This window comes from Hemitrygon akajei, chromosome 22, assembly GCF_048418815.1.
Source record: "Hemitrygon akajei chromosome 22, sHemAka1.3, whole genome shotgun sequence".
NCBI lineage: Eukaryota > Metazoa > Chordata > Chondrichthyes > Myliobatiformes > Dasyatidae > Hemitrygon > Hemitrygon akajei.
Genome location: NC_133145.1, coordinates 818,042 through 831,601, shown reverse-complemented (window position 1 = coordinate 831,601; position 13,560 = coordinate 818,042). Strand labels below are relative to the sequence as shown.

At 42.2% G+C, this 13,560-nt stretch overlaps 1 protein-coding gene across 4 annotated transcripts in view; it reads right to left on the bottom strand.

Annotated features, from left to right (window-relative positions):
- The window catches only part of LOC140714929 (cerebellar degeneration-related protein 2-like), a 126,193-nt gene that overhangs the window by 21,176 nt on the left and 91,457 nt on the right, over positions 1-13,560 (bottom strand). For all 4 annotated transcript variants that reach the window (XM_073026600.1, XM_073026602.1, XM_073026601.1 and 1 more), the window contains one exon: positions 11,959-12,536. In XM_073026600.1, the coding sequence (XP_072882701.1) occupies positions 11,959-12,536 (578 nt within the window). The remainder of the gene's footprint in view (positions 1-11,958; positions 12,537-13,560) is intronic.

Genomic DNA, 13,560 nt, shown 5'->3' with positions numbered 1-13,560 from the left:
TGCCGAGGTCCACTCAGTGGGGAAAATTCTGTACTGTCAACAACTCTTCATTCATGTCATAAGATATTTTAAACAATAACGCGGTCAAGCTTTTGTTCGCAGACGTGACCGCTCTGCGATGTCAGAACGATAGCAGGGCTACCATTGGACATTGTGTTGGCTTCATGGGTCCGTCATTAGGCCTCATCGGCGTCACTCTGTGCCGGCAGCCAGTGTAGTTACAAGTGCCATCATCCTGCAGTTAGAAATCTGTATACGTCAACTACTTCCAGTGTTTACTAACGCTACATCCACTTGTTGCCCATTCCTGCCCCTGACCACCGATCAAATTAAAGCAGTTAATCTAAGGCTCTTCTGGAACATAGTGGCCAGGTTTTTTTCCCGCCTGCTCGAAATGTCTCAGCATCTGAGGCCCAAACCCCAACTGAAATTCCTCTAATTGGCAACACTTATTGCAGGTATGGTGGCTGTGAACCGCACTGCCATTGACCGATTACCATCTGTTTCTACTACACAATCACCTATTTAGTCATCTCTGTTCTGCTTAATCGTAACATCAATTATTTAATTAATTTTGATTGTACATAATGTTTTTAAATGTGCACGGCATAGATTTACTAATGTCCCCTTATATAAATCTCTTGTCCAGTCAGAAGAAACAACAAGACAGTTATGTTCTGATGGAATTCAGTGGGCCAGGCAACAATGTCGAGGGAAATGGATAGTTAACAATTTAGCCTTAGACCTTTTCATCTGGACTAAAATATAAGATATAGGTGCAGAAGTGGGCCATTCAGCCCATTGAGTCTGCTCCACCATTTAATCATGGACTGATCCAATTCTTCCAGTCATCCCCACTCCCCTTCCTTTCTCCCCATACCCTTTGATGCTCCCCATACCCTGGCTAATCAAAATCCTATGTACCTCTGTCTTAAATACACCCAATGACTTGGCCTCCACAGCTGCTCGTGACAACAAATTCCACAGATTTACCACCTTCTGACTAAAGTAATTTCTCCATATCTCTTCTAAATGGAAGTCCTTCAATCCTGAAGTTGTGCCCTCTTATCCTAGACTCCCCTACCATGTGAAATAACTTTGCCATATCTAATCTGTTCAGGCCTTTTAACATTTGGAATGTTTCTAAGAGATCCCCCCCCCCCCTTTCTCCTGATCTCCAGGGAATACAGCCCAAAGCCAGGAAAGGACAAATAAGGTAGCAAAAGTGAGTGGGAAGTTGGATGATTGGGAAGCTTTAAAAATCCAACAAAAGGTAACTTAAAAAAAAACAATAAGAAGGGAAAAGATCAAATATGAGGGCAAACTAGCCAATAATAGAAAGCAGGATATGGAAAGTTTTTTCAGTTATATAAAGAGTAAAAGGGAGGTGAGAATTGATATTGGACCACTGGAAAATAATGCTGGTGAGGTAGTAATGGGCTCAAAGAAATGGTAGATGAACTTAAAGAATACTTTGCATCTATCTTCATTGTGGAAGACACCAACAGTGTGCCATAGACCCGTGAGTGTCGGAGCCGAAGTGAGTGCCATTGTTATTACAAAGAAAAACGTGCTAGGCAAATTCAAAGGTCTTAAGATGGATAAGTCACCTGGACCAGGTGAACTACATCCAAGAGTCCTGAAAGAGGTTACTGAAGACATAACAGATACATTGGTCATTATCTTTCAAGAATCACTTGATTCTAGCATGGTCCTGGAGGACTGGAAAATTGCAAATGTCACTCCACTGTTTAAGGAGAGAGGAAGATAAAAGAAGGGAAATTATAAGCCAGATAGCCTAACTTCAGTGGATGAGTAAATGTTGGAGTCTAAGGATAAGGTTTTGGGGTACTTAGAGACTAATGATAAAATAAGTCAAAGTCTGCATGGTTTTTGTAAAGGGAAATCTTGCCTGACATATCTGTTAAGAGCTATTTAAGGAAGTAACAAGCAGGGTGGACAAAAGAGAGCTATTTACTTGGATTTTCAGAAGGCATTTGATAAGGTGCCAGACATGAGGCCGCTTAACAAGAGAAAATCCTATGGTGATACAGGAAAGATACTGGCATGGATAGAGGAATGGCTGACAGACAGGAGGCAGTGAATGGAAATAAAAGGGGCCTTTTCTGGTTGGTTACCAGTGACTAGGGGTGTTCCTCAAAAGTCAGTATTGGGACTGCTACTTTTTACATTGTCAGTGATTTGGATAATGGAATTGATGGCTTTGTGCAGAGTTTGCAGATGATATGAAGATAGGTGGAGGGGTAGGTAGTGCTGAGGAAGAAATGCGATTGCAGCAGGACTAAGACAAATTGGAAGAATTTGCAAAAAATTGTGGCAGATGGAATACAGTGTTGGGAAATGTATGATAATGCATTTTGGTAAAAGGAACAATAGTGTGGACTATTATCTAAATGGGGAGAAGGTTCAAACATCACAGATACAGAGAGACTTAGGAGTCCTCATGCAAGACTCCCAGAAGGTTAATTTACAGATTGAGTCTGTGGTAAAGAGGGCAAATGCAATGTTGACATTTATTTCAAGAGGAATAGAATATAAAAGCAAAGGAGATAATGCTGAGGCTTTATAAGACACCAGTCAGGCTACTCTTGGAGTATTGTCAACAGCTTGTGGCCCCATATCTCAGAAAGGATGAGCTGTCTTTGGAGAGTGTCCAGAAGAGGTTCACGAGGATTATTCTAGGAATGAAGGGGTTAACATTTGAGTGTTTGGCAGCTTTGGGCCTGTACTCACTGGAATTTAGAAGAATGCAGGAAATCTCATTGAAACCTACTGAATGTTGAAATGATTAGATATGGTGGATGTGGAGAGGATATTTCCTATGGAGGGCACAGTCTCAAAATTGAGGGTAAGCGAATTTTTTTTAGCCAGACAGTTGTGGCTAAAAACTGCCGCAGACTGCAGTTGAGGCCAAGACCTTGGGTCTATTTAAGGCGGAAGTTGATCGCTTCATGATTGGTCAGGGCATTAGGATATGGCAAGAAGGCAGGTGTATGGGGTTGAGTGGGATCTGGTATCAGCCATGATGGAATGGCAGAGAACAGTTGATAGGCTGAATGGTCTAATTCTGCTTCCATGTCTTATGGTCTTATGATACAACAGTGAGGAGTTATCGTTTTCCCATTACCTTAGTACCTTAGAGACTTCCGTATCTAAACTTGATAGTCATTTCAATACGCTGTGTGAATAGGAATTTTGCAAGCCTTGTTGGGCCAAATGGGCTGATCTCATCAAAAAACTTTCTAATGTTCATTAACTGTATGATGGGAATTGACGTGTATCAGAGGAAATCCAGATGGATTTTTTTAAAAGGGCAAGTTGGGATATATTTGATGGTTTATCTGAAAGTAGATTTCCTGATTTGGTTTTGGAGGGTATTGAGTGCAGTAATAATACCTTGTGCTTTGTACTCAACTCAATAGCTATGGAAGCAACTCCCAGATTGTTGAGAGATAATAAAAGGAAAACAATTCCCTGGTGAACAGATAAATGTCAAAGAGATGTGAAGGAACAGAATAAAGATTTTAGGAAGCTTAGACAGTGTTTCTACTATTCATCTTTCATACAATGTAAAAAAAAAACCTTAATGTGCTCAGTTAGCATTAGTTTAGTGGGTTAAAATAAGAGGACTTAAATAGTTTATAGGGTTAATGTAAGAGGGCATCAAGTTGGTCTTCCAATATTGGCAACATGGGAGTACTGTATTTGTAAGGTCTTCAGTTTTAGGTGGATCGGAAATGAGCAGCCGCAAATCTTGCATTGTTCGTATGGTCCCAGCGTACCTTTGCACTTGGAGTATTGTGAGCTACTCTAGACCCCTTATCCAAGAAAGGATGTGTTGGTATTGGAGAAGATCCTGAGTACGGTCCCAGGAATGAAAGGGTTAACTTAATGAGGAATGTTTAATGGCTCTGGGCCTCTGATTACTGGGGTTTAGAAGAATGAGGGAGGATCTCACTGAAATGTCAAACATTGAAAGGCCTATATAGTGTGGAGACGGAGAGGATGTTTTCTACAGAGGGGGAGTCTAGGACCAGAGCACAAATACAAAGCTGTCTCTGCAGCAGAGATGAGAAGGAATTTCTCTAGCCAGAGGATGGTGAATCTGTGGAATCTATTGCCAACTCATTAGCTATATGTAAAGTGGAGATTGATGGGTTCTTGAATAGTAAGGGTGTCAAAAGACAAAAGAATAAATCAGCTATGATGAAATGGGGACGAATGGGGCCAAATTCTGCTCCTATGTCTCATGGTCTTATAACTTATGGTCACATCAGGGTGATCTGAGAGCTCTGTATCTTCTTCGAACAATCAGTTCCCTTCCACTAACACATCAGAAAGGTTGAATAGATTAGGACTTTATTCCCTGGAGCGTAGGAGAATGAGGGGTGATTTGATAGAGGTGTATAAAATTATGATGGGTATAGATAGAGTGAATGCAAGCAGGCTTTTCCCACTGAGGCCAGGGGAGAAAAAAAACAGAGGTCATGGGTTAAGGGTGAAGGGGGAAAAGTTTAAAGGAACATTGATGGGGGGCTTCTTCACGCAGAGAGTCGTGGGAGTGTGGAATGAGCTGCCAGATGAAGTGGTGAATGTGGGCTCACTTTTGACAGTTAAGAAAAACTTGGATAGGATGATATATTGGAGGGATATGGCCCAGGTGCAGGTCAGTGGGACTAGGCAGAAAAATGGTTCGGCACAGCCAAGAAGGGCCAAAAGGCCTGTTTCTGTGCTGTAATGTTCTATGGTTCTATCAAATCACCTGGTCTCATGTCTTCATGTTCATCAGCTTTGCTTTCAATAACATTCACATTCTCCAAATCAAAGAAGTAGCAATGATTCTCATGGGCCTAAACATGCTATTTTATTACACATTTTATTATTCCTTTTATCACGCCTCAGTAGTCTTCTCCTTCACCTATTTTTCTCTGGTGAATGTGCTGCTGCTACTTTATACACTCATGCAGAACTCAAATGTCATCATGTTTGATGCTAATTTCCATCCTCTCACTTTCTCAAGACTCGACTTGTTCCTTTCTTAACAACTCCATTGCAGGGACAGGTATTTGAAGTCCAGACTCTCCCAGGTCTCTCCACAACACCTCCTCTCACCAAGCTTCCTGCAAAGGTCCATTCCCTTTTCCCACACTCTTGTTTTGTTCAAATAGTACTTTCCAAACAGTGCTTCCCTTTCCCTTACCTCTAGCTTCACCTTGGAACACCAGAGAACCCATTTAAAGAACCCCCCCCCCCCCATACATCAGACATGCAAAAAAAAATCACACAAACAGCAAAAAGTAAAAAAGTAACACACAAAACATCAAACCATAGAGCCCCCTAAAAAGCACATTCAACAGAGGATTTTAAACATCAAACCGCAGCTGAAAGTAAACCCACAGCCACTGAGATGATTAAACCTTGAAGCATGGGACTTGGATTCCTGCACCTTCCACTGGCAGCAGCGAGAAAGAAGTGGTCAAATGCAGGCAGACAGCACACAACACCCATTCATTTTCTGCTCTTGTCCTCGTCATTCAGTTGGTTATATGGTAATACAGATGGAAGTTAATCCTAATAAACTGGAGGTGATGTTCACACCCTACCTGCTCCCAGCCAGAGCACAACGGGATTCCCTCGGCCTCACCTTCTACTGCACTCGTACAAAATAATAACCGCTCTTCAATGCTAGACATTGAGTGCACATCTATACAAATCGCTTTCATCAGCACTTGGTCCATAGCCTGGTTGGCCTTGGGTATTCAAGGCTTTCTCATGATGCTTCTGAAAACTTGAGAATTCCTGCCTCCTCAGCTAGATTCCAACCCCCTCGTCCCCCCCCCCCCCCAGATGAAACAGTGCTTCCCCAGATTCCTTCTAAATCGCTTTCTCCTTACCTTAAACCTGATTCCTCTGGTTCTATCCACCTCTGCTATAGATGAAAGTTTCCTCCAATCTACCACTAATAATTTTGTACACATCTATAAGCATCCTCTTCAACGTCTTACATTCCAAGCCTAGCCTGGTGAACCTTCACTCTTCAGTGCAGTCATCTTCTTCCCATGGCATGGTGACTGGAATACAAAGTATTCCATTGTCACACCTTGCTATCAGCTGTGGGTAAGTGTGCCCACGAGGGTCACCAGTTGAAAAAAAACAGATGGTAAGCCTCACAGCATGTTAGTGCAAGGAGTTTTATTTAGAACCAAGTGAAAAGACACAATACTGCCCAAAAGTTGTGAAGAATAAAAAGTATTTACAAATGGACAAAACAAACATGTACAAAAAATTATAAATATACAGAAGCTTTCTCCACATCACACTTTGTTGCTAACTTTTCAATACAAGTATTCACCAATCATCAAACTCAACCTCTACACCTTCCACAGGGACCTCTTAGTGTTTTCACACTCTCATGAACTCTCTCTTCACAATTATTTTCAACTTTCCCTTACAGTACTTGTTGACTATCGATCTCATGCCAGTATTTAGCCTTAGGTGGAGTTTACCATCTGCTTTGGGCTGCATTCACAAGCAACCTGACTCAGAGAAGACTCCATTCTGATGAGCCAGGGGTCTCCACCAGCCTCACACCGTCCACATGAGACTGCATCCCTGAAGCATCTGGCTTAACTCCGGTCTTCCATGAGCACAGCTCAGCTCTTTTCGACATCCATCTGTGGTCTGGCAATGTTTTTACGTCTATGTCCTAGGTAATGAAGACAGGTATCCCCACGCTTCTTCACCTCCTTATCTACTTGTGCTACTCCTTCAATCCTGGTAAAGTACACTGATAATTAACTCTCTGTTCCTCATTGCTCTCTGGAGTTGGATCATTCATTGTCCATGACCTACCCTTACTGGTTCTCCCAGAATGCAACACTTCCCACTTACATATTTGGATTAACTTCCATCTGCCATTGCCATTTTACCAATTATCAGTATCATCCTGTAGTCTAAGATTAATCTCTTCATTATCTACACCACTACCAATCTTTATTACTTAAGTTTTACTAATCATATCTCCTATACTGTTGTATATAGAAAATGGTAAGAGTCAGAGATTCTTACAGCACAGAAATAGGCCCTTTGGCCTAACTGGTCCACATCAACCAAGATGCCTTTCTAACCTAGTTCCATTTGTCTGTATTTAGGTAATTTCCCTCTAACCTTTCCTATCCATGTAGCTGTCCACTATTGTACCTGCCTCACCTACTTCTGCTGGCAGCTCATTCCCATATTGACCAGTCTATGTGTAAAATAAAGTGGCCCCTCAAGTTCCTGTGAAATCTTTCCCTTCTCACATTAAACCCAAGTCTTACAGTTCCTGATTCCTCAACCCTGGGAAACAGATGGAGTGGATTCACCCTTATCTATGTACCTCATGATTTTCTAAAGATCTACAAGATCACCTCTCAGTCTCCTGTGCTCCAAGGAATAAAGTCCTAGTCTGTCCAACCTCTCCTCAGTCCCTCGAGCTATCATGACAACATCTTTATAAATGTTTTCTTCACTCTTTATGCAAAGCATTGTACTTGTTGGCTGTTACTTTCTCAGCTCTCTGGAACCCAAAGCAACACTGGATTTGAATTTTACAGTGAGGATCGAGTTCAAAATCAGTGGTCATCTGTATGGAGATGCAGGGACTCATGTGTAAGGTGCACAAATTCCTGTAGTATAGTATTGGTCACACGAACAACGGTCCACTATCAACCCGTCCACTATATCAAACAATTTTGTATCTTTCTACATTCATTGAAGGGATGGATACTTCAAATCATATGTCCACATTTAATGGCCATCCATAATTGTCCTTAGAAAGTGGTGGTGATCTGCCCTCCTGAACCATTTAGTTTCTCTTGCTGGTGATATTACCTGAGCTGCTGTTCTCAACATTCTCCATGTTTGTTCTGGAGATGAGACTCAGAACATGAAGTAATTCAGTGACCAGTCTCCAGCAACAAGCCCTGGCAAGTGGGACAGGTTCTCATGTTACTCTGTTCAAATTCACCTGATATTGGAGTATTTGAGCCACATTCAGTTCACTGGTCACAATCCAAGAGTACTGGTGAAGTAACTTAACCAAAATCGGTTAAACTATTTCTACAAGAACCTTACCAACCTCTGGTGGTTACACATTGTCGTACTGCATACTTCCTTTATGTGATCCCTCAAGTTTAAGCTGACTTGCATCTACTTTTAGAAGAGAATTAGCATGATTAAGCAAGCAGATGGTGGTGCTACCTTCCAGCTTGTGACCAGGGTTCCATTCCTACCTCAGGTGCTGTCTATGTGGAGTTTGCATATTCTCACAGTGACTGTGAGGGTTTCCTTGAGTGCTCCATTTTTTCCCACATTCCAAAGACTTGATGTTTGTATGCCAATTACTTTTTATTTGCAGGCGAGAGGGAAAAAGAACTAACAGAGAATGGACATGTGAGAAAGAACATATTGCAGGACTGCAGCAGAAATGGAAAGGGAGTGAACAAATGGTTTGCTGGGAGCCAGAATGCAGCTAATAGGTTGAATAACCTAGTAAAATGGGTATAATGAATAAAAAAGCACAAAACAGGTTGGATATTAAAAGAGTGAAATAAAGGTAGAAGGAAAAAACATTGGCTGAGAAAATCACACACAGTCCATTTTAGAAGAGTTCAGTAATAGGAAGGGCAGACAGAATGGGAGTTGCTTATAGGCCCCAGACATTGGTGGTGATGCAAGGTGTAGGATCAATCATTCAGGAAATTAAAGGGTTGTGCAACCTGGACTATTATTGGATGGGAAGCAAATAATATGGAGAGTGATTTCACGGTTTTCAAACCAGCATATTGAGGAATCAATGAGGGTATAGTCTATTTTAGACCTGGTACTGAGAAAGAATTAACAGGTGATTTGGTAGTTAAGGGACATAAGGAAAGAGAGACCACTGTGAACTTTTTAATATAAAAAAGTGAAGTTACTTATTTCAGCATGAAACTGGGCTCTTAAAACTGAATAAAACAAATCTTAAAGGCTTCTGGTAAAGTAAATGCAAAGAACATTAGTTAGGCAGGCAATGGTGAAAATCTCAACTAATATACAGTTTACAAATAATATTTCCCTTTAATGGAAAATACAGAACTATGAGATAACCATATCTAAATGTTAGATCAAACTAATATTGTGTCAAAAGTGCTGTAAGCCTAGCTACAGTATATTCATATGATGAAAGTAAAAGACATCTTACTGAGAGCTGAGTAAAGGGCAGAGAGAGATTAAATATCTTATGCCTGTCATTACAGAAAGCTCTGAAATTCCACAAATAGTAAATGAGGAGTAGAATCAACCAGTAAGACTATTTTTTGGGAGAAATTACAGGGACTGAGAGACAATAAATTTTCAGTTATTCACCATTGTTGGTCTACTGATGTACTTTTCATGTAGTTTCTCAGACTAGCATACTGGCACAACCAAAGACATGAGTTTAAAGGAATGTGGGTTTGGATGTAATGGTTGTCATCTTCCAAAATTCCACAGACTATTCAGATTGGGTGACAGGAAATCCACCAAGCATCTACCAGTTCAAGAGGAAGAGAGAAATGAATATACAGTTTGGTGTTAGAGGGGAAATTTCTTTGGAATGTATGATTAAGAAATACCATGTTAAAAATATAGGATTTTGAAATCAATGTGCATTTATGTAATTGCATTTGATACATCAGTTTGAGATTTCGATGTTTTTTCCAGGCAGAAGAGGGTGAACCAGTTGATGTGAAATTTCAGAATGCAGAATCCAATAAAATTAGAGTACATGGGTTCTCTGAATGTCCACATATAGAGTATATTTAAATAATAGATTTAAATCTATTACTTCCAGCCTGAGCTGAAATCAATGGCTCAATTCCAATAATAATCAACATCGCACAGGATGAAGTAGGACTATCATAAAGCATTTTTTACTGGTGGTGAAAATGTTGTGGGGAAATGAGGGAGGATGGAAATAAGCATGCATGTCCCAATTTAGAGTCATTGGAACAATAGTTGCTTGTGCCTTCAGTAGAACAAGGAGGAGAAATGTGGAACAAAGCTGTGTGTGAAGTTGCATGAATTCATTCAACACCAAGAATACAAATAACAGCACACCAAGTGGTAACAGTAACATTGCTTGTTTAATGTCCAAATTATTAAAGGAAAAGTTTAATATTACATTTGAGGTTACATTTCTAGTTAAAAATGCATATGTTTTGGCACTTATCAAATATGTAAAGCCTGCATACACAAGATGGAGCAGAAGCAGGATCAGTGCCAGAGATCCTTACCAAAGCCATCTCTCCCATCTTCAGCTGACTGGGTTCCATGCAACTGACTCTCAATGTCTCAATAATCCCAATTCATACTGAATGTTTAGCAATCTGGATGCATCACAGTTAACTCTACTTACCCAGCAGAAACTGGAATGAAGTAGACATGGATCATGAGAATGTCTCTGCCATTTTCCTCTCTTTCTTAATTTTGATTTGCATCACATAGCTACTGGGGGAGTCAGAGTGTTTTTTTGTTCTTTGACTATGTGGTCTGACTCTGACAATTAGTGCCTTGGTCCCCAAAACATACTTGACAGCACCCACCATTTTCACAAGTACTCCAGGATGAGAAACCAATATTCTTTTAAAAAACAAGTTGAGAAAGGGCAGTCCTGGGAAAGGAATCACCCAGTTTTCCATCCCTCTTTAGGGAATAATGTGGAATGAAATCCTCGTTTATTACTAGAAGTTTCACTGAAGCAGTGAAAATGGAATAGCCTCCATGACATCATCTAGGATAACCAATTCCATGAAACTGATGCAAGTTTGTGGAGTTGTAACTGCCCACTTGTTGGATAGCACTAAATAGTAACTTATGGGCCAAATTTTCCAATGTTCAGATATCTATTCTTCACCAGATCATCTCCAACCCTCATTTTCCCTGGGGCTGAAGTCTGCTACAAAGGTAAACCACAAAGAAATTTCTATAGACAACATCACAATATAGTGAGATGAGAGGTCAGGCTCCATTTTAGTGCAAACTTTCTCAACAAGGCAATCTCTCCAAAGATTGCACATCAATCTCACAGGCTGAGAGAAGCAGCACGTATGTAATACTGACTAACAAACTATTGCACATTTAGCAAAATAAAAGTACCAACAGCAACTGAGGAATAGAGCACCATAGCCTAGATGGAGGAGAAAGAAAAGACCAAAGCAAGATCTCTGGCTGATATTTCTCTAAGGTCAAACACCTACATGACCTCGCCCACTGAGACTTCACTGGAAGAATGGCTGGATTTCAGCAACTTTATAATGGGGGGGAACAACAAAACTGAGGAGACACAATGGGCTGTGAAACTCCGTGGACAAATACAGAAGGCAGATAAAGTACATCTCAAAACAAATATCTATGCATCAGGAGAGGGAAGGAATCACATCAAAACCTATATTAGTGCTTCTCCTTCCTACTCTGGATACATATTTACATTTTTTATGAAAGCATCTACTTTATTGCATAGTATCCCTTCATTCCACTCAGTAACAGTCATAGAAAGCCCAGCAGGTCTGGTTAAACAATTAACGCTAATGTGGTCAAAAAAACACAGCACCACCCATCTTACCCCCATGGGAATGTGTGCTTCCTTTCAGTTGGTGGCCTTAGTTACACTCTTGGAGGCGCTGATGTCAGCCTTGGTCTTCTGGATCCGGGTGAATATCTCCCTGAAAAGGGCCTTGTATTCAGGCTGGGACTGGCTCAGCCGCTTGTCAGCTGCCTCCACCTGCTGGCTGAGGCTCAAACCCTTTTCGGGAGCTTTCACCTCGGCCTCCAGGCACTCAAGGAGCAGGAAATCGCGGCAGGAGGCATCGCGGGAGACAGGCCGCGATGTCTGCACGGCAGCGTGCCGTAGCCCCTCTTCGTGGCGCCGGCACTTACCAAGCAGCTCCTCATACTTGTCCAGCAAGGCGTGGTACTGCTCATCCACCTCGCGCAGAATGGACATTCCTCGCTTGCGCACACTGTTGGCGTGCAGGGCATAGCTGCCCTCGTGTCGGCTTACGTCATCACGCGTGACCAGGGTGTTCAAAGCTGTGTCACTGCTGCTCTTGCACACGCGCAGTGGGCCATCAGCAGGAGCGAGTGGCAAGGTGGCAGAGTCGTCGGTTTCGGGGGCGGCTGTAAGCGGTTCCAGCAGGGCGTCAGCCAGCGGATCGTCGCTACTGATTAGGTACTGCCTCACCTGCTTCATCTGCTGGAGCTCCAACAACTCAGCCTCCAGCTCCTGCACCCGTGCCTTGCAGCCTTCCATAAGGCAGAGTCGCCGCTCCAGCTCCGAGTACTCGGCCAATACGGCCGCACACTCCTGTTCTGCTGCCTCTTTGCGCTGCCTTTCCTCACTGATCTGCAACCGCAGAGCATTGGCACTCAACCGCAGTCGCTCGTTCTCCTTCTCCAGCCGCTCAGGCTTGGCCAGGCTGCCAGCGATGGGCAGAGTGTCATCCGGGGAGCTGCACCTGCGGGACAGAAGAGGCGTTACACTGTGGGAGACCGCTTGGCCTGTTACTAACCTGCCAGAATCTGTACAATCCTCCCCCACCACCACACTGAGTACAGTCCTATCCCTTGCTGCAGGCTGGGCTCCATTCAAATCCAGGCCCTTTGGCCCATCATGTACATGCCAACCATCTCCCAGCACTTGGTCATTACCTTGTGTGGCCTGAGAATTCAAAGGAGGTGGAATGTGTACATTCATTAACAAGCTCACTTGTAGTTATCAGTCCCTAATCTGGGTCAACTGAACATCGTACAATTAAATGGTGGTCACACTACTTGTTCATGAGGTTTACTGTTATATTCATCACACCTATCTACATCTCCCTAAGCATGAACACCAAAGAATCATGAGGAGAGCTTCACAGTATCATCAGCTCTCTGCAAAGCAAATATCCCAACAGTCTGTTTATAATTACAGGAGACTTCAATCATGTTAACAGGCAGGACATTTTACCCAAATCCCACTAACATGTCACTGTGGCCATTGGGGAACAAACTGGACCATATTTATATAAACAGACATGGTACTTATAAAGCCATCCCACGCCTTCATCTTGGCCTCTCTGACTACATCTCCATAATATTAATCCCAAACATCCCAACCATTGCTGAAAATGTAGAAAACAGTCAAGAGGACCATCACTGTATGGCCTAATGCTCCAATCTCTATGCTTTAGGACTGTGTTGAATGGACTAACTGGCAGATGTTCAAGGAGGCTGCCACAAATGGAGAAAACAGATCTCGAGGAATATATCTCCATCTGTCACACCACACACAAAATGCTGGAGGAACATGCAGCATATATGGAAATGAATAAACAGTCTGTGTTTCAGGCCGAGACCATTCTTCAGGATTCACCTGTCAATGGCTACATCAATAAGTGTAGACGATATTGGTTGCTCAAAAACGGTAATCTCATGGCCCAACCAGAAGTCCTGGCTGAAAGCAGAGGTGCACTCCCGACTGAAGTCCGGTGATAGAAC